The 27,671-nt window shown below is 47.2% G+C and overlaps 1 protein-coding gene across 1 annotated transcript in view; it reads left to right on the top strand.

Moving 5' to 3' along the window:
- EYA2 (EYA transcriptional coactivator and phosphatase 2) overlaps positions 1 to 27,671 on the top strand; it is a 264,389-nt gene that overhangs the window by 168,765 nt on the left and 67,953 nt on the right. The window contains exons 8-9 of the mRNA XM_032419638.1: positions 4,517 to 4,659; positions 10,831 to 10,914. Of these exons, the coding sequence (XP_032275529.1) occupies positions 4,517 to 4,659; positions 10,831 to 10,914 (227 nt within the window). The remainder of the gene's footprint in view (positions 1 to 4,516; positions 4,660 to 10,830; positions 10,915 to 27,671) is intronic.

Raw genomic sequence — 27,671 nt, 5'->3', positions numbered from 1 at the left:
TTGTACACTTAATACTACAAAGTGCTACTGAAACGAAGTGAAGACTTTAGTAAATGGAAAGAGAGCTCACAGCTCAGAAGACTTAATATTATTAAGATGTCATTTCTCCACAGATTGATCTGTATATTTAACACAATCTCTGTCAACATTCCACTCTTTTCTGTAAACATTGGCAAGCTGATTCTGAACTTCATAGGGAAATACAATGGATTAGAATAGCCTCAACAGCTCTGATACAGAAAAAAATCTGGAAGGCTAACACTACCTGAAAGGCTAACACTACCTGATTTGAAGACTTACTACAGAGCCACAGTAATCATGACAATATGGTATTGGCATAAAGATAGACAAGTAGATCAATGTTCCAGAATAGAGAATGCAGAAATAAATGCACATGTGATTTATACGAGTGATTTTTGATAAGGTTTCAAGACAATTCAGTGGAGAAAGGATAGTCTTCTCAACAAAAGATTCTGAAACAACTGGATATCTATATTCGGAAAAATTTTAGTCCATACCTCACATGACATAAAAAAGTCAACATAGAATAGATCATACACCTAAACATAAAACCATAAAACTTCTAAGGAAAACAGGAGAAAATTTTTGTGACCTTGGGCTAGGCAAAGAGTTCTCATAGATGACATGATCCAGACAGAAAATAAATTACATAAATTGACTTCACGAAAATTTAAAACATTTGCTCTTTGAAAGACACTGTTAGGAGAATGAAAAGAGAAGCTACAGTCTGGGAAAAAGTAATTGCTAAGCATGTATCTGATAAAGTATGTCGTATTAGAGTTCTCCAAACTCTAATATCAGGATAGAGAGAGAGAGAGAGAAGAGATTTATTGTAAGAAATGGCTCAGATCAGCAAGTCCCATGATCTGCCTTCTGCAAGCCAGAGAACCAGGAAATCCAGTAGAGCAATTCAGTCTGAGTCAGAGGCCTGAAAATCAGGAGCTCCAATGTCTGAGGCAGGAAAAGATGGACATCGCAGCTCAAGAAGAAAGATAATTTGCCCTTCCTCTGCCTTTTTGTTCTTTTTGGGCCCTCAGTGGAATGGGGGATGCATTCCCCCCACACACACATTGGTGAGGACAGATCTGTACTCAGTCTACTGATTGAAATGCTAATCTCTTCTGGAGACACCCTCATAGAAACACCCAGAAATAATGTTTTACCAGCCCATCAACTTGACACACAAGATTAACCGCCACATACATGCAGTATATAAGGAATTCTCAAAGCCCAAGACTAAGAAAACAAACAACTCAGTAATAAAATGGGCAAAATATTTGCGCACTTTCCCAAAGAAGATACAGGGATGTCAAAAAAAAAAAAAGTACATAACTAAGATGCTGATCATTAGTCATTAGAGAAGTATAAATTAAATCCACAATGTGTACCCCTTAGAATGGCTATAATCACAAAGACTGACCATACCAAAGGTTGGCAAAGATGTGGAGCATCTAGAACTCTCTTACCCCACTGGTGAGAGTGTGAAATGGTACAACCACTTTGGAAAACAATTTAGCAGTTTCTTAAAAAGTCAAACTTGGACTCAACGCATGACCTTGTAATCACGCTGGTAAAAAGAAAGTTTACATGCATACCAGGATTGATGTGTGAATGTTCACAGCAGCTTTATTCCGTCCCCAAACTAGAATCAACCCAAATCTCCATCCACAGGTGAACAGATGGAGCGTGGTATATCCATAAAATAGAATAGTACTCAGCAACACAAAGGAATGATCTATTCATATACGTGACATGGATTGAATCACAAAACAATTATTCTGGCTGAAAGAAGCCAGACAAATAAAATCTTTAAAAAGGGGGGGGGTGCCTGGGTGCCTCAGTTGTTAAGTGTCTGCCTTTGGCTCAGGTCATGATCCCAGGGTCCTGGGATCAAGCCCCACATCAGGCTCCCTGCTCAACCAGGAGCCTGCTTCTCCTTCTCCCACTCCCCCTGCTTGTGTTGCCTCTCTAGCTGTCTCTATCTCTGTGTCAAATAAATAAATAAAATCTTTAAAATAAAAAAAAAAAAGAAGCCGGTGTTCACTTCGGCAGCACATATACTAAAAAAGAAAGAAGCCAGACAAAAAAGAATATATACTGTGTGATTCCATTTTTTTAAAACTCTAGAAAAAACAAACTAATTTCTAGTGAGAGAAAGTGTATCAGTGATCGCCTGGGGAGTGGGTTGGGAGGAAGAGATCACGAAGGGATTACAAGGAAACTCTTGGAGGTGATGTAAAAGTGTAAGGAGGGAGAAAGAAAAAGAGTGAAATGACTCCAAGGAAAGTTTACATAAATTGCTTTAGCCTGTGTACCTCTGACTCTGAAACTTGAATCTTGACACTTCATTCTCAAGAATGTAAAAGGTAGGGGAAAGGGCTGCTTTTTTAGGGGCGGGGAGGGAGACTCTTTTTTTAAAGATTTTATTTATTTGAGAGAGAGAGAGAGAGCAGAGCAAGAAAGAAAGCATGAGCAGGGGCGGAGGGAGGGGCAGAGGGAGAGGTAGAAGCAGACTCCCCACTGAGCAAGGAGCCCCATGCAGGGCTCGATCCCAGGATCCTGGGATCAGGACCTGAGCCAAAGGCAGACCTTAACCAACTGAGCACCCAGACACCCCGGGAGACTCTTAATATATTGGCTTCCCCCACACCTTATTTACACATTTCTTAGATGCCTGGTATATCCCCCCTTTTTAATAATATTTGCCTGGATTTTGATGGGGTCAACATGTTTTCTAAGCCCCCATAACCTTAAAACTACCAGGTGAATCAGGATAACCCTTATCTACAACTCTAAAGCATCTGTGAATTTCTCTAACGCGTATTCCCCACCCTCCAGAAGAAAGTCTTTGCAAGATGGATATTTGGGAATCTCTCCTGCTGTGTCCTGAAAATGCTGGGGAGTTGGAGATGGCCCCGCAGTCCTGACAACTCAAAACCAAACCTTTTCTTCTTATGTCCTTAGTCTGCTAAGAAGTAGAAACATTAAATAAACCAAGTTCAGTGCCTTGGGTTTTGGAGGGAAATCGTCCTTCCAGGGTAGGGAAGGATATCAGTCCATTGCCAAGCAGTTTTAGACAAAAGCATTTTCCTCCTAATGATCCTCAAGAACTGGTGATTATGGAAGAGATGAAGTCGTCAGGATACATTTGGGAACTATACCCAGCAGCTGTAAAATGAGAGCAGGATGGGGTGCCCTCCCCAGTTCCACTCCGGCGTATACTTCTGTCACTCTAGCGACAGGGACTGGCCCAGACTTTGGTTCTGCCTCTACCATGAGTGTCCACGGTAACACAGATGGACGTCATCCCACTTCATGAGTTCAATAAAGACAATAAACTCTGATAAAAAGCCACGTATTTCAAACCTCTGTGCTTAAAAAAACAATACAGCTCGGATACTGGCTTTGCACCCTGGGTCCCAGGAGGGTGCTGCTCACTCATGCCTGGTCATCAGACAGTTGCCTGAGGGCATGAGCGTGGCAGCCTCTCTGCGCCTCCCAGAAGCACCAGCTCAGTGGAAGCAGGTGGCCGCCTTCTGCCCTGCATCTTCTCACTGACCCGGCATATATGTGGGTCAAGCCAGAACTCAGTCCAGATTGTTTACTGACGTGTCCTCAGTGCCAGCCCTGTGCTTTTAATAGAGAATGGAGCAAGCCACATAGGGAAAGCAACACAGAGAATTCTCCCCTCACACCTCCCATTCGCCCCAAGCTGGGCATCTCTTAAAGATAGAAAAGTTTGCTGCCCTGCTCCTTTTTTTTTTTTTTAAAAGATTTTGTTATTTATTTAACAGAGACACAGTGAGAGAGGGAACACAAGCAGGGGGAGAGATAGAGGGAGAAGCAGGCTTCCCGCCGAGCAGGGAGCCCGATGTGGGGCTCGATCCCAGGACCCTGGGATCATGACCTGAGCCGAAGGCAGACGCTTAACGACTGAGCCACCCAGGCGCCCCTGCCCTGCTCCTTTTAAATGCTGATTTTCTTACTTCTGTTCATCTGGGGATCCTCAGGCTTTGGGAAATAGAGTTGCAAACACAAAACTCTGCTCCCTGTCCCTACAGCTCCCCCAGCCGCCCACCCTCACTTCCCTAGAGCTCCACTCAGGTGTCCCCTTATCCATGAGGCCCTCCCTGACTAGCCCCGTAGCAGTTAGTAACCTCCCAGCATCCCCCTCCCCATCCCATTTGTAACACGTGTCCTCCCCTGGCGTGTTAGATACTCACTTGTTTGTCTAACGCCCCGTTCCTCCCTCTAAAATTTAAGTACTGTGAGAAGCAGTGCCTGGGACTATGCCTGCTCAGTGAATCTTTGCTCCATGAGTGAATGGTTATGAATAGGCAGCCAAGGGGACCATCAAGAGCAGTTTTGATTCCATGAGATCTTTGCCTTTTGTGCTGCCTATGGGGCCTAGCTTGGTTCTGGTGGGGTGATATTTCCTGGGAGGAGACACTCAGCAGAGCTTCTGATATGTCCACCCTTCCCTTTCCTGCACCAGGGGAATATAACACGCACAACGGGCCCTCCACGCCAGCGAAAGAGGGAGACGCAGACAGGCCGCACCGGGCCTCCGACGGGAAGCTCCGAGGCCGCTCCAAGCGGAGCAGTGACCCATCCCCAGCAGGGGACAATGAGATCGAGGTAACTCCAGACTGCCTGCTTGACTGGGTGAATGTAATCTCCACCTGTGGCCGGAACAGGAGCGTGGGGAGAGAGTTCTGTCCACGCACACAGGGGAGAATGGCCCTTTGTGTCCACAAATATGGACACAACATATAATGGAGGAAAGAACACTTGATGGGAAGATAGAGAATTGTGTTGGCCGTAAGGAAGCACTGTTGACAGACCAGGCTAGGAAAAGTGACCTTGGAGATAGGAAATAACATAAAACACAGGTTCTCAAATGTAGGCAGCAGCAGAATCACCTGGAGGCCCATGAAAACCCAGACTTCTGCGCCCCACACCCAGAGTTTCCAATTCTGTAGATTCAGGGGCGGGGAGGGGGGAAGGGGGCTGAGAATTTGCATTTCCAGCAAGTTCCCAGAACATACTGATGCTGCAGGGTTGAGAACCACACTTTGAGTGGCCCTGGTAAAGACACCAGTGGGCAGTGGACCTTCCCAGCTGGGTTAGAGGGTTCTTAACCCTGGCTACATAAGAGTATCACCTGGGATGCTTTTTAAAATGCAGGTGCCCAGGCCCCATCCCAGACTAATTATAAGTACACATCGCAAGGGAGTTCTTAGACAGTAGCTCACAACCTGAGCTACACCTTAGAATCTTCTGGGGAGCATTGAGAACCATCATTCTTAAGCTGCACCCCAGACCAGTGAAATCCAATTCCCTGAGGGAGGGACAAAGGCATCAATATTTTAAAGCTCCCCAGGCAATTTCCAGCGCACAGCCCAGGCTGAGAAGGGCTGGTCTGCCAATCTTTATTGTAATAAAGCAAGTGGAGGATTATTGGTCAAGCACTGACATTTTCCCAAACAAACAAAAAAGAACCGCATGCATGAGAGAAGGGGGAAGGGTACTAGTGGGGACAGAGGCAAAACAGATGCCCCAAAAAACAGATGGAAGCAACCGATCAATATCTAGGGAGGAAAAAATGGGCATGTTCGTTAGTTCATACTTCTTCACCAAAGGCAGAAATATAGGAGGGCAGATCTGTTGGCTTGAGTGCACTCTGGGTGTATGGGCGTATTGTCAGAGTCCGGTCCGTGCCAAGGGATCTGAATGCATCATCATCCCATCTCTGTTCATAATCCTGTACAAGGTGTGCAGCAACTACAAAGCTCAGCCCACAAACTCAGATGTGCTAAGAAATACCATTTTCATCATTTCCTTAAAGTCAATGTAATTTTGACTCTGAGCCCCCATCCCATCAGGGTGGTTAAGAAGCTCCACCTCATTATTGGGGCCCCTTGCCCCCAGAATGGTATGAGAATCTCAGCGCTCAAGCGGTCTCAGAAGACATTAGAATAAGAGCCCCTCGTGTCCAGGATTTGAGGTGGTGGCTCCTCCCTTCCTCGTTGTCAGTACCCGCCGTGGTCAATGAGAGTCCAGCCAGGCTCTGGACTTCTGGGTTTCCGTGCCATACACTGGGTGTAGAAATGAAGATGGGAACCTTGGAGTAGGAGGTACAATCCTTTGGTTGCAAGCAACAGAAACCAGTTCTGGTTACTTAAGCAAAATGGAATTTACTGAGAGGGAACAACATGGAGAGAAAGTCATAAAACCAAGGTTAGAAAGAACAGTAACAAACACAGGCCGTGCTGAGGAATCTCGGGAACCTTGAGGATGCTGCCTCTACTAGAGAGTAAACTGTGTGAGATTCTAGAGCCACTTGACATAGTGTCTGATTCCAAGGAGACAGCATCCCACTGGCCTGGCTCAGGCTTGCCCTTGATTGACAGTTCCACCAAGAGAGCACACGGGGGAAAAGAAAACCAGAGTGCTCTTATCGGGCCGGGATGGATGCTGGGTGCCCAACAACAAATACCCACCCGCAGGGCTATCGAGATTTAGCCAGCGCTCACTAGTAGAGCGGTACTAGTTAGCCAGTATTCACCGGTCGGGTTGTTAGTGCTTGTTTATGGCCAATGTCTGTTCCAGCTGTCCCAGAAGGTGTTGAATATTTTGAAGACCGCGCTTGTCTCCTGCCCTTGGTCAGCCTCCTGAGGTAGACCAGCAGCCATCCCCGCTGAGAGCTTGCCCCCCTGGGGACCTGCCACGGAGCTAGCATCCTCACTGCCCATGGGACGGCTCCCAGCCAAGGGATTTGTTCTCGCTTTTCCTCTAATTCTCAAAGCCCTCTCCTTCCAACACCGAGGAGACTTTACACTATCCCCTCAGCAGGATTAGGCCTTTGCAAAAGGCTAGAAGAAAATCCGTTTGCCTCAGGTTGTCTTTGCTTTTTCTGCCTCCCCCTATTTCTGAGGATTTCCTGCAGCTTCAAGTGCAGATCTAAGGAAATCACCAAGAGCAGTGCATACATTAATGTCTTTTTTTTTCTTTCATTATTCAGTCACTTAACGTGGCTTCTGCTCTTGGTAGGGGTGGGGGTGGAGAGACATTTTCCGCTAAACTGAGAAGGCAGTGGGGGTGGCATGGAAGTCGGGGATTATGGGGCAATATCATTCTGGAAACCTCTGCTTCTCGATTCCAGAGGAAAGAACTGCTGGGCAAGAACAGTTGAAAAGGTGCGAGCTGTGTTTCACTTCCATGCTTAATGTCAGCATGGAGGGTTTGCCCTGGTCACCCCTCCTGAGTCTTTGGCAGTGTTGCTAATGACGGAAGCCCACGAGAGAGAAGTTATGTAGAGAAGTGGAAAGGAGAGAACTTCTGAGTGTAGATTAGTTAAAATCCCTCGACTGCAGGTGCCAGAAACCAACTTGAGCTAGCTTAAGTGAAAAAGCAGAAGTTATTTTAGGGATACCAAGATTCTTTCAGAACCCCAGGGCAGGGGACAGCAGAGTGTCAGCAAGATACTGGAACCAGGAGGTAGACGGGGCAAGGAAGTGCATTTTCGTCTTCTCTCCCCACGCGGCACAGCGCAGGTGCTAGAATCCCCGACGACCGACCGACCGACCGACCGACCGACCACGGTATCTTTTCAGTGCAGGCGCAAACTGGTTCCTGGGCTCCTACCCTCCTCCAGCCTTGCTCTGCCTCTGACTGAAACCAGGTCCTGGAAGAGTGTGGGGTGGTCTTTCCATCTTTCATCCCTCTCTTCCCTGGAGACTGGCCCTCCCTGCCCTTCAGATCACGTGGCCGCCAACTGCCATTCAAAGATGAGGAATGTCTTTCTAGGTTCCAATTTCAAGTTTCCAAGGAAAGGCCTCTGACTCCATTGGGATTAGGGGCTTTCCCTGGCCCAAACCACAGTGGGCTAAGGAGTAGGGTCACGTGCAGAATAGCCACCAGGAACCTACCCACAACGGATCTAGGGCAGGGGAGGGAGACAGACTTTCTTCTTCAGAGGGAATGTAGTAGGTCAATGAATGGAGTCAGCATTCAATTTGAAAATATTCACTGATTTTTTTAAAATTTCCTTACCAAAATTTCCCAGTTTCACTGATCCAACTGAGTTAGTTCAGATAAACTAGGATTTAGCATATTGAAACCCGGAAGCCCTCCTTAAAAACAGTAGTTGTCAAACTTTTTTTTTTTTTTAACCGTGACCCATAATAAGAACTACACTTAACACCATAACCCAGCACATACACACACATAACTATAACTAGACCCCAAAACTCACAAAATAACACTCAGATCTGCTGATTGCTTTGAAAACCCCTGCACTAACTGACCTTTTCCTCCTACAGACCACCCTTCCCTTTCCTGTTAAAAGCATGGCAAAGGCCCATGTGTAAGTACAGCTGTTTACCTCCAGAGAGTTTTCCAGGATGGCCCATTCGAGATGGCAGACTGAGTAGGTGCCTTTGGCTCCCACCCCCAACACCAGCTATACACACAGTCAGGCCCTTTGCTCTTAAACACAGTGATCACCAGGAAAACCAACAATGTGAAAAATAAGGCCGGGATAAGGTAATAGGACAAGTGACAGGTAATTTAAGAAACAGGAATGTAGGAAAATTATGATTGGTTTTCTTATAAGGATCCAAAGGAGCTCTTGCATCCATAAAATAAGAAATGGAGGTTCTTGGGAAGGAATTACTCAGAGACAAAATAGGAGTCACTGGAAATTTTTAAAATGACAGAATCAGAAGTTTAATAGAAGGGTTGGGAGGAAATGTTTAAGAAAGCCCCCAGAACACAGATCAAAAAGACAAAATTATAGAAAATATATTTTTTTAAGTTATAAGCCTTATCCATCAAAAAATGTCTAATTTGACTGTCAGAAATTCCAGCAAGAGAAAACAGTGGAAAAGGTAGGAGGAAATCATTTAAAGAAATAAGATTGAAAATGCTAGGTGCTAAAGAGTATGATTGCCAAAAGACCACACCTAGGTATATCCTCATGGAACTTGAAGATTGCTAATATAAAGATCCTAAAGTATCCAAGTGGGGAAAAAAAGCAAAACCTCCATAGGACTGAAGATCAATGAAACATCACACTTCTCACCAGTCACACTGGACATGAAGCTAATGAAGGAATGCTTTCCAACATCTAGAGGACATTATTTTCTAATTGGAATTCTGTACCCAGAGGTTCCATAAAGCAAAATCAAGATAGATCAGATCTGTAGGAATTCTACTTTCTAAGCACCTTTTCAGAAGAAGCAGCTTAAGGATGTGCTCAAGCAAAACAAGGAAGAAAACCAAGAGAGAGGGGCACCTGGGTGGCTCAGCTGGTTAAGCATCCAAGTCTTGTTTCAGCTCAGGTCATGATCTCGGGTGCCTGGGATGGAGCCCCGAGTTGAGCTCTACACTCAGCGCAAAGTTTGCTTGTCCCTCTCCCTCCTCTTCTGCTCCTCCCCACTTGCACTCCTCCCCGCCTCATGCCTGTGCTCACTTGCTCTCTTAAATAAATAAATAAAATCTTTAAAAAAAGAAAGAAAGAAAAGAAAACCAAGAGAAAGACTTGGGGTCTAGGAAACAGTGGATCTCGCCTGGAAATGCAATAAAAGGACATCTCAGGATACTAGCTCTGCAGTGAGCCTGAAGATGATCCAGTGCACACTGGAACATTCTGTCACCGAGGAGGAACATCTCTGATACAGACAGTGTGGCCGAATTTGAGATTCTAATGAAGACACATCATTGGAAACAAGAAAAGAATTAAAGCAATTAATAAACTCCTGCAAAAACAAAAAGTTATTCCAGACAGGCATGGCTCCTATGTGAACAAACCGGGGTATGGCATGATTTTAATTGAGAAGGACCACAGGAAAGACATGACCTTAATGGGAGGAACGATCTCCTGAAAGTGGCTCTGGGATTAGGACACTGGACACACAGAGAAGGAAGTGAAATCCCAGCAGGTTCCTTGGCTCTGCAGTGAACAGTAATCACAAGATGTGAATGTTCTTTACTGTTTACCAACTTTGAAAACCAAGATCTAGACAGAGCACAGAAAATTGAAGTACAACCCTGAAACCAAAAGCACGAAGCAGTCTATCCACGTTGGCAGTGGGAAAGGAATGGTAACGCTGCTCAAATCGGAGAGAGGAGGAGGTGGGGGAGGGGGTGAGGACACCAACAGCCATAATTTTGCATGGGGGATTTACTGTTTCAGCCAGGGAGAGTGTCCAAAGTGGATGGTCTTGGAACTAGAGGGGCTCACATAGGTGAAAAATGTAAAGTCCTGGAGAAATGAGGGACATTACCATGAGCTAAACCCTCATCTTTTGCATTACTCAGTCAAGAGCTATTGTCTGAAGTTGGCAAACGGGTAAATAAAGAAGGCATAAAGTATGTTACTTAGAGTTATGGAGGTAATCACCAGAATTGCTAAAAATAGGAGCGTTGAGAAGTAGTTGGGCTTACGGTGAGCTGTGAATGCAAAAAAAGGTAGTACTTCATTTTTTCAAATGAGTTATATGATTTTTATTGTTGTTTTTGGCCTGAACTCCTCCATTTTGGAGCTTTTATGTGGAAGGCAAGAACAGGCTTCTTGGTTCTGGCATTCTCTGGGTTGATAGGAGCCCAAAAGTGGTCATCAGAATACTTTACACAGCTGAGGTTGGATGGGGACCCAGTGACACATCAGTGAGTCACATGTTTTATAACTTAAAGATAATGTTTTTCAAGATTTCTTTCTCCTCCCGGGGAATTAATTTCTGCAGACATTAAGTCAGATGCAAGCAAGTCCATTTGTCTCCATTCTCTTCCTCTCTTTCATCACAGCGTGTGTTCGTGTGGGATTTGGATGAGACAATAATTATTTTTCACTCCTTACTCACCGGGACTTTTGCATCCAGATACGGGAAGGTAAGAATCCATTTTGTCTCTTCTCTCTCTCTGTCTGTTGTTTTTTTTTTTTTTTCCAACATGACAGTCTGTCCAGCTGGTTTGTCCTGGGAATTGTGGGGGCAGTTTATGACGCGGCTTCTCCAACAAAAGCTGCCCCTCTGGGTCAGTCTGGGTTTGAGAGCTCCTATGGAATGTTCCCTCGACATGTGAAAATTTAATTAGCTTCCCCTTCTGTCGTCCCCCATGCCGTTCTTCCAACACATGAAGTGTTCAGCATCCACTTGATAGGATATAAGCTCAGAGTCTTCAGCTGTCTCCCTCCTAAGAGGGCAGGGATACATTGCAGCCAGAAACAGTAATCTTAGCTAAAAAACAAGGTAAAGTATTTTTCTAGTTCCCTGTTGTTTATCTTAGTGTCTCCGGCAGATGAATTCCATTTTCCTTCCATTTTTCTGAGACAAGGGGGAGGCATTTTGTCCTCTCCGGCGTGGACCTTAGCAACAGCTTTGCAAACGTATCATGGACAAAGTATGTCAGGGAACCATCCAGTTAGAATTCTGGGCAAATGCTATCGGCTGAGTGGTGGTGAATGGAAGAAACACTGAAACCACCCTCATAATGCAAAAGTGAACCCAGCTGCTAACACCCAAAGCCTGCCGATTCTCTGCATTCGTCCTGTTGGCTTCCCAGCAAACCACATGTGGAGGCCATCCCTTTGGGGAGACAGGTGGGGGTGGAGGGGCAGAGCTTTGGAGAGCAGGCAAGCTCTCATCTCGTCCGAGGTGACCGACCTGTTGGCAGCTGCTTCCACGCATGGGTAGGAACCATGAGACTCACCAGCGCCTGGAAAATATTTCTGTTTCTGTTTAGAGACCAGAAATATGATTTGACATCACCTCATGGCTTTTCCAGCTGCTCGTGTTTTTATGGGGGTTATAACAAGCTGGATGTGTAATTAGCAAGATAGATTTATCATCTGCCATTATGTTGTAAAGAATACAAAAATGGTGTCGGTGGTGCAGAAATCTCTTGCCACGTAGGAATGCCGTTAATATGTCTAGCAGTGCCTACGGGAAATCCGGCGTGCGTTCTTGCACTGAGCACAGCTTAGGTAAAGGATGGCAGAGTCCAGAGCTGCTGAAAACACCAGAGTGGACTTGGCAGCCATTGCAAAAAGTGGGGCCGTCCCAAAAGGGCTGCAGTAGTGAGATCCCCACTAAGTCTGGGTGTTTGGGGGTTTTTCTGACTACCCCGGTAAAGCCCCCACCTGCTAAAAAGCATGCCTCCCCCCTTCTTGCCCTTAGAGATAGCCCACTCTGAAGTCCTACAGCTGCTTTGCAACAGCTGGACTCTCGTGGATTGTGCAGGGCTGTGTAATCTTGGGGATGGTCTTTTTGTCTGTATCACCACCATTCCTGAAACCAAACTGTGGGCATCCTCAAGACAGGGACAAAGCCCAGAGCACCTTTCTGAGCCCGTGCTACCTGATCCTCTCTCCAACCCTACCACCTAATCCCAGCCACCTCCACCTCCAGCTGTCGATCTTGCCCTTTATAGCTGCCTACGGGGCGGGGGGAGGGGGGTCATCCTACAACACAAGCCTAGTCATGTCACTTCCCTGCTGGAAAATGGTCACTGGCCTCCCCATGGACAAACCCTAATCCCAGTCTCCCAAGGCCCTTCATGAGCTGGTTCCTGCCCCGTTCTGCAGCCCTGTTTCCCGCTACTCATTGTAACTTGCTTTCTGTCTGTCCTCAAACCTGGGCACGTTCTCTTCCATCTCCGCTGGGTCTCTCCCAGGAAGCACCGGGTGCAGAGTAGGGAAGTGAGACGGGGGAGGGGAGGCGGCCAATACACTTTGCATAAAGAGTTACTGCTGCAGTTGACTAGGGCTCAGTCCCTCCTGCAGCCCCTGGAAGACTCTGTAGAACACGGTTCCGAGTGGACCCACCAACGAGTGAGGGTGCTGGGATATTTATCTGCATCTTCCCTTCCATCATAGGTTGAGGGCTTCTGCTAGAGTATTACCTCCCTGCACTTCTGGCCTGCCCCAAGAAAGCCATAGAGCACGGTGCTCACAATTGAAAGCCTTTGCGTGTACAGGAATGGCCACAGCTGAGGGGCTATGGGGAAGGGGCACCCTGGAAGCCTCTGCTGTAATCTGGAATGTTCTAGCATGTTCTTTTACTAGATGAAATCTTACTTTCAGTTCTCATTTTAAATGTAGCTTCCTTCAAGAGGACTTTGTTAACCACTCTCCTTTATCTAAATTGCAGCTCTCCCTATTACTGAGTTTTTCATCTATAATTATGCACTCACTGTCTGTCTCCCTTCTAGGTTATATGTACCATGAGGGCAGGGTCTGTGAACACTTTTTTACCTACCCAGCCAAACAGTGCCTGGGCCAGAATTGCTCAATAAATATTTGTTGCATGAATAAGTCAGGACGATCCTCTAGAATGAAAGCTACATGATGACAGGCACATTTTTTGCCCTGTTTTGTTCATTGCTTTATCCCCACTGCACAGAACAGAACCCCCCACTTAGAAGGCTTCAAATAAATATTTGTTGAAGGAAGGAAGGAAAATAGTATCAAAACAAAAAATGCCTAGCTGGTGGCCAACGACCAAATTCAGCCTGCAGACATTTTTGTTTGGCCCCTAGAGTGTTTGAAAAAATGTGAATTTGTAGCCAACATTTAAAAATCAGGAGACTGCACAGACCAAAACAATCCAGATTTCCAACTCTTCTTGAAAAATTAGAAAATCTGGCAATCCTGCATTCTCATGTGGCAGCAATCAACAGGAGCTGAATAGCGCCTCACCTTTTGTGGGGGAGCGTCTGCTCTGCAGCCCAAACACAGCCCCCACTTGGCCTGTTTAACCCACTTATGGGACCCTCCTGGCCTCACTGGCATCTGAGTTCCAACATCTGTCCTAGAATTTCAGAACCACAGAAGGTCGGAGTTGGAAGGACCTAGGAGACCAACATGCCCAAATAGTCTCCATGGCATAGGAGGAGAAACTGAGGCCCAGAGAGAGTAAGACCACCCAGGAGAGAATAAGAGTCATATTTCAGGCTCACTTGCCTGCTTGTGAGCCCCCAGGATGCCCAGGGAAAACCGAGATGAGAAGCTCTTGGAGCATCCAAGTCCCCTGTGCCATGTTCACTCCAATTCTAGAATTCACCACTCCCTTCTCCAGCTCTCTCCCCTAGGTGAGGAGTGAGGGGCTTTTTTTATTTGCTAAAGCCAGGCACCCCAAGAGAGACCCAAAATAACCATGGCTTAAACAAAACAGTTTATTTCTTCCAAGTAACAGTCCAGGTGTGAGCAGCTCGAGCTGGTAGGGCCACTACACCAGCATCTGGCCCCAAGCCCTGTATGTCCTCTGCCATTACAGAACATTGCCCTCATTGGCAAGATAAAACCTGCTCGCCCCCATGTGTATATTCCAGTCAGTGGGAAGGGGGAACAGGAAAAGGAGAATTTACCCCTCTTTATTTTACTTTATTTTCCCCCCTCTCTGTTAAAGGCCAGACTCAGAATCTGTGTATGTATATGTATATGACATATCTATATCTCATTTGTGTTCACATCGCATTGGCTGAAACCTGATCACATGGCCACATGTAGCTGCAAGGGAGTCTGGGAAATGTAGTCTGGTCACGTGAACCATTGAACTTCAGGAATTCTATTATTCTGGAGGGAGAAGGGAAGAATGGATATCGGAGGACAGCTAGCGTTTCCTAGCACAAAGTACCATCTAATAAGAAGAAGAACAGTGAAAGAGGAAAATGTTGAGGAAAAAGATCCTAGACGGCAGTCATATCCAAAGAGAGATCTGGGCTACGGCGATAAACTTGGAAGTCAGAGAAGTATCGAGGACCTAGAGGAACAGGAGTATGAGCCCCATTTTGCAGACAGAGTAACTGAGGCACAGGGAGGTGATATAGTCAAGGTATTCATAATAGAACTAAAACACATGGTTTTGATTTTTGGCCCACAGCTCTTTCTCTTTGTGCTTTTTCCAGAAGCTACAGCTATGTGGAGCTCATTATTAATAGCTGGGATCAAGCAGGAGTCCATTTGAAGCATGGAGTGTTTAAGCTATAAAGGGTATTTATTGGATCACAATAATTGAAAAACTCAGAGGTACCTGGAATTCAGGTTGGGCTGGATCCAGGAGCACAAGCAATGTTCTCAGGGCTTGGTCTTTCTGTATCCCTCAGCCGACTTTCTCCATATAGCAACTCCCTGTCAGCAGTCCCAACTGAAAAAGACATACCTCCGGAATTCCAGCACAGTTCCCAGGCTTGAATCTCATTGGCCCAACCTCTGGGGCTCTGGTTAGCTAGCCTAGATCAAGAGCCGATGCCCAGGGCGCCCGGGTGGCTCAGTTGGTTAAGCGACTGCCTTCGGCTCAGGTCATGATCCTGGAGTCCCTGGATCGGGTCCCGCATCGGGCTCCCTGCTCAGCAGGGAGTCTGCTTCTCCCTCTGACCCTCCCCCCTCTCATGTGCTCTCTCTCTCCTCTCATCCTCTCTCAAATAAATAAATAAAATCTTTAAAAAAAAAAAAGAGCCGATGCCCAGAGAGAGTAGAAGAGCCAGGTCAGTTCCGTCCCAACCAAATGCACAGAATGGGGGAGGGATGTTTCCCAAAGGAAATTGAAATGCTCTTTCCAGAAGAGGGTGAGGACCATGGAGGTCCAGAATGGGTTCTGAAGGCCGAGACATCCTGTACATCCATGCCAAGGCCCAGTGGCTCTTTGCTTGTGGCCACTGCATTGAGCACTGTACAGGAAGCAGAAGTCATACCAATTGTGGTCCCAGCCAAAGGGGTAACTTGCTGTTTACTTAAGGAAATAAGACCATCAGAGCTAAAATGATTAAGGAATGATTCAAAACAGAGTGTTTGAATTTTCAAACAGAAACTGGGCTCTCTTCCTGTTCCCAATCAGAGGCATGTGCTGCTCGAGGCTGTCATCTCTCCCCTTCCTTTCCACCTCTTCCTACCCAGTGCTCAGCGCCAGAGCCTCCCTTTGGTAGCTGTACCTCCCTCATCTTGTGGATCCATTAGAAATTCCCCGGAGAGCTGGAGCGGCCAGCAGTCGCCGCCTCTTCCCTAACCTCTCCTCCTCCCACCTCGCTCCAGCAGTCCCTGAACTCTATTTTTTCCAGCCCGGATTAGGCAAATGCAAGGTGGTCAGGAGCCTTTCTTTGCTGTGGCCAGGAAAGGACTCTAAGAGGGATTCATCGGCAGTCCACCCGCCCCGGGGTTCACAGCAGGTCGGCCCTGACTCCTCCTTTTGTGCCTTGCCTTCCAGGCAGCTCAGTACCAATTGGAAACTCAACTCCAGGACCAGTTGTGTGTGTCTTTTTAATAACAGCCTTCTGGAGATGGAATCCGTGTGCTCTACCTGTACGTTTCGGTCTGGACAATTCAGTGGTTTTTAGGATCTCACAGAGTTGTTCAGCCATCACTAGCCTCTAATTTTAGCACGTTGTCATCACCCCAAAAAGAAACCCTGTGCCCCTTAGCGGTCACTCCCTGTTTCCCCCAGTCCCTGGCCACTGCTAATCTACTTTTGGTCTCCATGGATTTGCCTCTTCTAGACGTTTCTTATAAAATAAATTCAACAATATGTGGTCTTTTGTGACCAGCTTCTTTCACTTAGCATCCTGTTTTCGAGATCCATCCATGCTCTAGTGGGTACCTGTACTCCATCCCTTCTCATTGCCGTGTGATTTTCCCTTGTATGGACTGTACTACATTTTGTCTGTCCCTTCATGAGTTGAGGGACAGCTGGGTTTGGGGCTCTTATGAATAATGCTGCTGCGAACATCTGAGGACAAACTTTTGCAGGGACACCTGTCTTCAGTTCCCTTAGGTATGTACCCAGGAGTGGAATTGCTGGGTCATATGGTAACTCTAGGTTTAACATTTTGACCAACAGCCAAACTGTTCTCTGGGATAGTTGCACCATGTTATGATCCCCTAAGCAGTGTGTAAGGGTTCCAATTTCTCCACCTCCTCACCAACACTTGTTAGTGTCTTTTTTTTTTTTTTAATTTTTTTTTTTTTTTTTTTTTTTATTTGACAGAGAGAGAGATAGTGAGAGAGGGAACACAAGCAGGGGGAGTGGGAGAGGGAGAAGCAGGCCTCCTGCAGAGCAGAGAGCCCGATGCGGGGCTCGATCCCAGGACCCTGGGATCATGACCTGAGCCGAAGGCAGACGCTTAACGACTGAGCCACCCAGGCGCCCCAACACTTGTTAGTGTCTTTTTGGTTATAGTTCTCCCAGTGGGTGTGAAGTGGGATCTCATGGTGGTTTTGATTCGCATGTCCTTAATGACTAATTATGTTGACCAGTGATGTTTCATGTGCTTCTTGGCCATTTGTAGTATCTCTTTAGAGAAATATCTATTCAGATCCTTTGCCCACTTCTTTATATGTCTTTTTCTTATTGACTTTTAAGAGTTCTTTATATATTCTGGATATATATGTGATTTGCATTATTTTGCAACAGCAGATAATGTGATTTGCAAATATGTTTTCTCCATTTGGTGGACTGTCTTTTCACTTTTTGGATGGTGTTCTTAGAAGTATTTGAAGGATTTCATGGGAGAAGGATTGAAATTAAATTTGAGAAAATGTAGCCAGGGAATGAGGCCTCATGGAGAAGCTCAATGTTGAATAAAGACTTTAAGGGGGTTGCCAGGGTGGCTCAGTCAGTTAAACATCTGCCTTCGGCTCAGATCAGGATCTCAGGATCCTGGGGTCAAGCTCCACATTGACCTCCCTGCCCAGCGGGGAGCCTGCTTCTCCCTCTCCCTCTGCCCATCCCCACCATTCATTCTCTCTCTCTCTCTCTCAAATAAATAAAAAAATATTAAAAAAAAAAAAAAGACTTGAAGTAGAGGAACAGATATCTGGTGGAAGAGTAGAGGGAGCGGCAAGTGCAAAGGCCCTGAGGCAGAAGTTTGCCTGGTGGATTTTAGGGACAGCAAGGAAGCTGACATGGTTGGAGCAGAGCAAGCAAGGAGGAGAGTAGTAATTCACCAGGCTTTTACTCTGAAGGCTTGGAGTAGAGGAAGGACAGGGTCTGAGTTCTATTTCTAAAGAATCCCTCTGGCTGCTCCCCTGAGGAGAGTAAACCACAGGGGAGCAAGGTTGGAAGCAGGGAGACCAGTGAGCAGGCTACTGCAAGTCCAACTGAAAGAGGATGGTTGTTTGGACGAGGGTGGTAGAGGCGGAGTGGTGAGAAGTGTGGCAATCTGGATATATTTTGAAGGCGGAACCAACCACAGATAAAGAACGCAACATGATTCCTTATTCTCTCACACTGGGCTACAGAGATGTCCTAGTTTCTGCCCGGGGTCTTCCTCTGAAGAGACCTGACCTATTCGCCCCCTATTGCCAACGAGAAAATTCCTCTTGAACAAATTCTCCTATTTTTTGCACAGTGTGCTATATGCCAACTACTCTGCTTTGAGCACTATGATTTTTTAAGTTGGACCTCACATGCAGGCATTGAGCTATTCATATTCATTGTGCACACAAAGCCCCTCTCTTGTTTCATGGGGGTAAAAATGTGTGTTTCCTTTTAGACCCATTTGGATCTTCCTCCTCCCCTCCCCATGGTTTAATGTGGTAGATTCTGTTTGTTTTCCTATGACATATGTACGGGGTTTTTGCGTACATTTCTGTCACGTCTGTAAACAGCGTTGTTTAAATACCCCGTGTTTCTCACTTCTCTCCTGCTCTGTGGTTTTGGATCCTTCCACGTCATCCTACAGCCAACGCCAGTGTTCTGACTCAGTGGTTCTCAACTGGAGGTGACTTGGCCCCCACGGGACATTGGGCAATGTCACAGCCATTTTGGGTTGTCACAGCTTAGAGGGGTGCTACTGGCATCTAGTGGCTAGAGGCCAGGGATGCCGTGAAACATCCCACAATGCGCAGGATGCCCCCGCCACAGAGATTGATCTGACTCCAAATGTCCATACCCTGCGTCTAACCACTGCTCTGGATTCCATGTTAACCTTCTCTGCCCTCCCCACGAGGAGGACTCCTAGGCTACCCCAGCTCCCCACCCGCACAGACAATGCTGTGACAAGCATCCTTCAAGGACTCTTGAGCTTTGCACGTTCTCTCTCACTGAATCCCCACCACAGATCTGTAAGGCACGGCTGCTCCTATTATACCCATTTCTGGAGAAACTGATGCTCAGAGAGGTGGTGTGATTCAGCCATAGTCACCCAGCTTGGAAGGGATGAAAGCCAGGGTGTGGCCCACTGCTCTCAACCATGCATCTAAACGGCATGCTCAGCGAGCCATGTGAATGTTCTCAGGGTAAAAATGAAAAGCTACTGGAGTGAACACTTCTGCTTGACTCCGAACTCCAAGGGTGCACGGACTGGGTCTGATTGTTCATAGCTTCATCCCCTGGCACCCAGCAGTGCCTGGCACATCTGCTTGACAAATATTTGTTGAATAAACCAATAAATAAATAGCTTGCGGGCAGGGAGTTTTAAGTGTGAGCAATTGCAAGCACTGCAGAAATGGGATTCCAGGGTGCCTGTCTTCGAGGGAACAGATGTCCACACACATGACAAGACAGGGGCTTGTCACGTTCTCTCCGGGGCCAAGATGCTCGGTGCTAGCCTGGACTCACCCAGAGCTTGGCCCACAGCAGGGGCTCAGTGAAGGCCGTGGAGTATTGAGCAAGTGACCCCTCTAGGCAGGCTAGCGGCCAGGGACATTTTGGCAGGTGGGGGCCCTGGGCTGGAGCCAGGTGGCCCTTGATGCCTGCCTGAGCAGAATCCTATCCAGGGTTTCCTTCCACGTCACGCCTTTAAAGGGCCATGCCTTCCTCAATCCAAAAAGATTCGAGGTTTCAAACTGGCAGTGCAGGGCCAAACCTGCCTAAAGACAGGTTTAGTCTGGTCCCCTGGCATTTCCTTAAGTTCTCAATTCATTGCTGATATTTTTTTATATCTTTTTTTAAAAGATTTTATTTATTTATTTGAGAGAGAGAGAGCATTAGCAGGGGGGAGAGAAGCAAGCAGAGAGGGAGAAGCAGGCTACCCACCAAGCAGGGAGCCTGATGTGGGACTCAATCCCAAGATCCTGGGATCATGACCTGAGCCCAAGGCAGATGCTTAACCTACTGAGCCACCCAGGTGCCCCTATATCTCTCTCTTTTTTTGAGAGAGAGAGAGAGTGCACACACATGCGGGGGCAGGGGCAGAGGGAGAGAGAGAGAGAATCCTAAGCAGACTCCACTCCTAGTGCAGAGCCCAACATAGGGCTCAATCCCACGACCCTGAGATCATGACCTGAGTTGAAACCAAGAGTCAGATGCTTAACTGACTGAGCCACCCGTGCACCCTGCCAGTATTTTTAAATCTGGGTATTTTACATAAAAATCTGGACGTCTCACTTCTCTTGAAAACTGGGGTCTGGCAACAGCAAGCCTGAGTTTTCAGAGTGGGGACCTCTGACAGGACATACACCCTCAGGTGCCCCTCAGCCCCCTCACTGGGTGGTGGACTGTGGAGCTCTTCCCCTCGTGGATGGTGCCTCCTTTGTCCCCGGAGACACATCTGTGACCCACCGAGGCCAGGTTGTGCCCAGAGTGTGTGGGATGTGTGGGGGCAGAGATCACTGGCCCCTGGTTCCCTCCAGCCGACCTCTAAGCTCTATCAGGTCGTTCTAAGCTGTGCCTTTAGCATCCTCTCGGAAACACAGGGTGTCTCCTTCCTCATGAGCATCTGTCTAGGGAGGCTGTTATGGCTGGGGGTCTCTTCACTCAGAGGGGTGTAAACCCCTACCACCAGCACCACCTCCCCCTCCTCCAACAGCTGGAAGGGAAGCAGTGCTCCTCACCCAGTGTCCTCACGCAGGGCTCTCCGCCCTTCCTGATGAGGTCTAAACGCCCTTCCGATGGCTCAGAGCACCACGGAACTTGCCATAGCACCACTGCAGTGGTTCATCTCTTGCGGGGATTGCTTGGCACTAGAATCACATCACCATCACCATCATCATCATTAGGCAGCTAGGTTGGAATTTTCATTACAGCGGCACTGTGAGCACCCCGCCCTGTCCCCTTAGCCCTCCCCATTCCTGTGGGCACGATGGCTTCCCTCTGCCAGGACCTGTGACACTCTGGGGGGGGGGGGCTCTTCACAGTCTCCCAGACGGCCCCAGTTGCACACAGCAATGACCTGCTCACTGACCCGCCCTCGTTGACTTCCTTCCCCTGCCCCCACTTCCCTACTCGGCCCGGGGTCTCCTCTCGGATAAACTGCTCGCAGCGGACTCCTAGGCTCAGGGGCTGCTTCCGGGGAGACCCAGACTCAGACTCCAAGGAGGTCCGAGTGTTCAGACTTCCTCCCGATTCCAGGAATGGGAACTCTTCATTGTCAGCACCCTGTTGTCACATAAGCCCTCCCGGCAACGTGAAGTGTGGTCCGGGGCCCGGCATCAGCAGGGAGCTGTTAGAAATGCAGAGTCTTGGGTCCCAGATGCACTGAACCAGAACGGACATTTAAACTTGACTCACAGGTGATTCTTTCACACATTAGTCTGTGCCGCAAGATGTAAGCCATGAATTCACTCGGTGACAACTTTTCTCGTGGATCCGGCCCACCCGCCAGCCTCTTTGTGCATCTGGAAGAGGCTGGGTAGAGAGCCTGGCCAGATCTCGGCTCTCTGCTCATTCCCCCCCACCCCACGGCCCCTCTGCCCCCTCCGACCAGCCACAGTCCTCCCCCACTCCTCAGCGGGTGTTATTACGTGATTCCGGCTCGGATTCCGGAATCCAATACCCAGCGCAGTGCCATCAGGATTCAATCAGATCCAGTTGGCGATACATGGCTGAGCCTGTCCGTTACCGCTTTACAAACTGAGAAGAAATAAAAAACCCCGGTTTTATGACCCAGCAGTTAAAAACTATTTGTAGAAGTTGCTACGGTTCAAATCAAAAGTGCCCTCCCTGGAGGACTATTAGTTAATTCAGAGGACCACAGATTCTTTCCTTCTCTTTCTTTTTACCCCATCTACCTTGAGATGCAGCTCTAATTCACTTCTGCCGCTCAGACATCGAGGGCTTTCCATCCTTTGACAAACACAAGCCAAAGTGCTTAAGGACATCTGTTTATTTTATTTCTTTAATGAGAAAACCTTCCAATTTCTCCGGGCTCAGCTGTGTTTATTTACACTGTGTTAGCCATGTGAGGCTAGCACCTTGGAAGTTTAAAGTCCTGGTGGGGCCCTCGAAGCGGCCTCCAGCTCTGAAATGGAGTCAGCCCTGCCCAAGGAAAACAGAGTCCTTGGAACTCTATAAAATAGATTTTCAAAATAAATACTGCCTAATTCACTCGGTAGATGTGGATTAAGTCAAGATGAATACAATTTGGAAAGGATTTTCTGAGGAAGTCGGAGATTTCTTTCCCCCACTGGGGGTTAAACCTTGTATTTAAATCTTTGTTTTTCCCCCTCCAGCTCTCTTTTCAGTTAAGGGAAAGGTATTTAGTCTTTGTGGCTAATAAAGAAATTAGGACTTTGATTGGCCTTCGAGAGCAGTGATTATTTTCTTTGTAGGACCGGGGATGGTGACTTCGCTGGCTGCTTCACTCCATCCATTAGGGCAAGAAGCAAGCATCTGTGGTTGTCATTCTGGCGGGGGTGGGTGAGGAAGAGGTTGGAAACGCTTTGAAAGATGCCTGAGAGGTGAATGACAGTTGGAGGGGCCATGGGCAGGGGGTGGTACCCTTTGTAGATTTAATCCCCTGTAATAGTGGTTCCCTGAGCCCGTGGGCCTCCATGCCAAGTGCCTCTGCTTATGTATTTTAGAGCATTAAAGGATTATTTCCAACATAAAATATATTTTAGAGATGGTTTGGGGTTGTCAGAAAAGTGCTCATTAGCAGGGACTTTCTTTGAAGCCCTGTGCTCTCTGCTGCTTGGAGAAAGACCATTTCCTTGCAGAATCAACTTAGGTTGTGGGTTTTCAAGCTGGTTAAGACCCCTGATTTTCCGCCCACAAATTTAACAAATGCCGACCACTTCCCAAGGCTTCTTTCGCCAACTTTTTTGTTTTGTTTTGTTGTTCCCTTCTTTAGTTCTGCCTTTCAGTGACTGCTGAAGGGGATCTGAAAAAAGTAATAATAATAAGGGGGTTTTAAATCTCCTATGCAAAACCTACAACAGACTGTCCGTTGGGCTGGAGCAAGAAGCTCTTTGTCTTCTGTAAATATAGGGGTTGGTGCTCACAATGATAAGGAATAAAAAAACAATCCCAGGCACCCTGCGAACCTAAATAATGGGAACAATTTTCCCTTAACACTTAACTACCAGGTTGAGAAGCTGCCTCCCCCCTCACCCCACTGGCACTTTTTACCGTACTTATTTTCCAACAATAGGGCTCTTGAGCTGGCCCAAGCTTGCTGGAATTGCCGTGAGTGTCTGGGGATGAGGGTGTCACTCGGTGAATGGCAGGAAGGTGTCAGCGAGGTTGTATTGGGGAATTAGGAGGTTCCCCCCACCATGCCCACTTCCCCCACTTCCTCTGTGAATTCCTAGTTCAAAGTAGAAATATGCAGTTGTAGAATCTCTTTGGAAATGTCCATCAACGGATGAATGGATAAACACATGTTAGGATGTTCATACAGTAGAACATTTTTCAGGCATAAAAAGGCATGCGGTACCGATCCATACTACGACGTGGACAGACCCTAAAAACGTTACACTACGTGAAAGAAGCCTGCATCGTGTGATTCCATTTCTACAAAACATCCAGAATCTGTAAATCCACACAGACAGAACACAGGTGGGTGGTTACCAGGGCCTAGGGGGAGTGGGGAATGGGGAGCAGCTGCCTTGTGGGGATGGGGTTTTCTTTTGAGCTGATGAAAATATTTAGGAACTAGAGAGGTGTTTGCTCATCTGTAAAATCAGAATAATATTCCTGGGGTGCCTGGGTGGCTCAGTTGGTTAAGCGACTGCCTTCGGCTCAGGTCATGATCCTGGAGTCCCTGGATCGAGTCCCGCATCGGGCTCCCTGCTCGGCAGGGAGCCTGCTTCTCCCTCTGACCCTCCCTCCTTCATGTGCTCTCTCTCTCTCATTCTCTCTGTCTCAAATAAATTAAAAAAAAAAAAAATCTTTAAAAAAAAAAAGAAAAAAAAGAATAATATTCCTGCCCCACTGACCTCAATAGACCAGCCTCAGAATCAGGTGATGCTTCCCAAAGGGTACTGTGGGTACCTTTGAAGGGATACAACTGCCTGGAATGGAAAAAAATCCACATTTTTTACTCAGAAAATGAGGAGTTTTTTTTTTTTTTTAAGTAATTTTGTCATCAGGTTTTGGGGTCAGGGTAACACTGGCCTCATAAAATGAGTTGGGAGGTGTCGTCTTCTGTTTTCTGGAAGAGATTGTGGAGAATTGGTGCTAATTCTTCTTGAACTGTTTGGTAGAATTCTCCAGTGAAAGCATCTGGACCTGGAGATTTTGTTTTTCAGGAGGTTTTTAACCGTGAATTCAATCCCTTTAATGCTTGTTGCTAGTTCATCCTGGATGAGTTTTGGTAGTTTGTGGTTTTTGAGGAATTGGTTCATTTTGCCCATTGTCAAATTTATGTGTGTAAGAAAGAGCTAAAGAAAAAAAAATATTTACTTTTATGGTGACTTTCAGTTTGTAGCATATAACCCATACCCAGAAGCCTTCAATTATAGGGATAAACGCTATAAGCCCCTCCCCCCATGTGCATGGCACTGGGTCACAAGTCATCCCCTTGGTCCTCAAGACAAACCCACAAAGGCAGATGTGGTGATCCCCATTCTACCCAGGACACCACCTCAGACCACCAAGCTAGTAAGTGACAGAGAAGGAATCAGACCCAAGAGCTCCAAAGGCCATTCTGAGCCCCAAGGCCATCAGAGCACACGACAGCCAATCACAAAACTCCCAGTTCTAGGGCCAACGTTCAGACTTCCACTCCAACCCAGTTCCTCCCTATGCAGGACACCATGCTAGGGGGAAGGGGGGGGGCCTGAAGGCCACAAGTGACTCTCAACCATGTTTTTTGTTGTATTTTTTAAATTAGTTGGCCAGCATTTAAAATTGGGAGATTTTGAGGGTCCCCTGGGTGACTCAGTTGATTGAGACTCTAAATCTTGGTTTCAGCTCGGGTTGTGATCTCAGGGTTGTGAGATCGAGCCCTGCATTGGGCTCCACACTTAGTAGAGAGTCTGCTTGAGATTTTCTCTCCCTCTCTTTCTGCCCCTCCCCCTGCTCACGCACACATGCTCGCTCTTCCCTCTTAAATAAATAAATAAATCTTTTTAAAAAAATAAAATTGGGAGATTTCACATAAAAATTCAGATTTCTGGGTTCTCCTGAAAAATCAGAAGGTCTGGCCATGAGGCACCCACAATCCCAAATGGCATCACTTGGCTGGGGCTGCATTGCAGCTGCCCCTTTAAATGGGGCCGGTGGGCTCTGGTTTGCCACAGTCCCCACTACTCCCTGTTGCATATGGCCAAATATCAGTCATCATTACTCTCCCTTGCACTGTTGTCTCTCTCTAGGAAGAGTCAAGAGGAAAGTTAAATATTTCTCGCGGCAGGAGTTGGAGAATGAAAGACAACAAGGCCCTGTGTTTCACCTGGCCCATTCTGTTCATTCGAGTGAGCTGCTTAGTCTCTGTCAGTATGGCTGTCTTTGGTGCCTCATTTACAGAATGAAGCCCAAATTCTGTGGGCCAGCTTCCAGACCCTTCCAGATCCTCTCCCACCTCAGCTCTGAGACTCTCAAGTGTGTATTTTAGGCTACAGCTTTGCAGTTGCACCAAGAAACTCTGGGGCTTTGTACTGTTCCCTCCACTAGGAATGCTTTTCTCACTTGCCACCCATTTGCCCAGCTAATGCTCACTCAGCCTTCAGGTCTTATCCTGGATGTCTCCGCCTCCAGGAAGCTTTCCTTGACTGTCCTGGGTTAGGTAGGCATCCCTCCTGTGTGCTCCCTTAGCACCCTGCACTTGCCCCTCTTACAGATAGATGTTTTATCACCTCATTACTTGTCTGTCTTCCCAACTAGACTGTAGCTTCTCAAGTGCAGGGATGATGACTGTGTCTTCATATCCCTACTTCCTAGCACAGCACATTCGATGTGCCCCATAATTGCTGTCAAATCAATTTTCTTTCAGTTACAAGTAACAGAAACCCAACTTAAGCTGACAAGCAGAAAAGTGAACTCATTGCCTTTTATAACCAAAATGTTCAGGGGTGTATTGGCTTCAGGTATGGCTGAATCCAGGGGCTCAAGCAGTGTCAGCAGAACTCGGTTTTCTTTCATTTGCGGTGGCAAAAATGCCCCCCCAGCAGCACAAGACCAACATCCTGCCAGCTCAGTAACCCCAGTAAATAGAGACTACCTCTTTCCCAGTAGTTCCAGCCAAGTCCCAGACAAAGCTGTCCTTGACCTGGGTTGAGCCAGTCACCCTGGGGTTAGGTGGGTTAGCTTCCTCATAACTACACAGATGGGGTGTGATGAAATTCAGGCTCCCAAAAAGCACTTATGATGCTACTACCAGCCGGTGTGCTGGATGCTGTGCTGACAAGAATAGCAAACACTCCCTTCCACATGTATGTTGTAAGCCACATGGAGGCCAAGAGCCTGCATGGTCTTACCCGGCACGTAATAGGTGCTCAGTAAACATTTGAAGATGAAACATAATCTGGCCAGTTCCCAGGGCCCATGCCCTTAGATGTGGCCCTAAGCGGTGTGGTCCGTTACCTCCGTGCCCTCTTCTAGTACTCCTCTCTTCCCCCCACTCTGACCCAGCCACACTGGCCTCCTCAGTGGTACTCACACCCGCCAGACACACTCCCACCTCAGGGCCTTTGAACACTTGGTTCCCTCTATCTGAGATGCTCCTCTTCCCACATGGCTTCCTCCCTCTTCCCCTGAAAAACCTTCTGAAATGCCACCTTTTCAGCAAATACCTCCTTAACCATTCTATGAAACTGCCACACGTCCTACGAGCCCACATACATGACACAGAGTCTTTGCCATGTTTTTTTTCCGTAGTGTTTTCTACCACCTGGCAGAAGTACAGAATGTGCACTGCTCAACCCAAAGAGGCACCACTTTCATGGTGGTCCATGTGAATGGTGCCCCTGGAGTTATGCCGTGCACAGCCTATGCGTCCGTACATGGCATCCCTGCCATCAGACAGACTGCAGATCTTGCTTTATTCATTTATAGGACTATTTTGTTTGCTGATATATCCCAATGCCTATAATAGCGCCCGACTCATAAAAGACACTCAGTAAATATTTGTAGAATAAATGAAAGGATGGGTGAATGAGTTTCTGTTGCTCTCAACAATGCTGCACCTTGACAGCTAAGTTGAAGTGTGAGGGAAGAGGAGCCCTGTGTCCTGATGGATGGCTATGAGAACATTTCCCTCAGGACTGGAAGAAGCCACATGCAGTGACCTCTGGCTCCTTCTCAGGGCCCTTCTGCAGATGCTGGGAGTCCAGCTGACAATATGCTGAGTGCTCTGTCACCATTTAAGAGGAAACTGATTTTGCTACTCAAAACGGTTGTTTGTTCTCTCCTACCCTCCTCCCGTTCTTTAGGTTCCCTAGTTGGGGGGTGATAGGACCCTTGACACTGTTCGTCATACCACGACACACCGTCAATGTTTGTAAGTTGTTTAGCTTCTCTGCAGACTGAAACCAGGCCCGTATCGGCTGGTGCCAA

This window comes from Phoca vitulina, unplaced genomic scaffold, assembly GCF_004348235.1.
Source record: "Phoca vitulina isolate PV1807 unplaced genomic scaffold, GSC_HSeal_1.0 scaffold22, whole genome shotgun sequence".
In the NCBI taxonomy this organism is placed as follows: Eukaryota; Metazoa; Chordata; class Mammalia; order Carnivora; family Phocidae; genus Phoca; species Phoca vitulina.
This window is presented reverse-complemented; position numbering and strand designations above follow the sequence as displayed.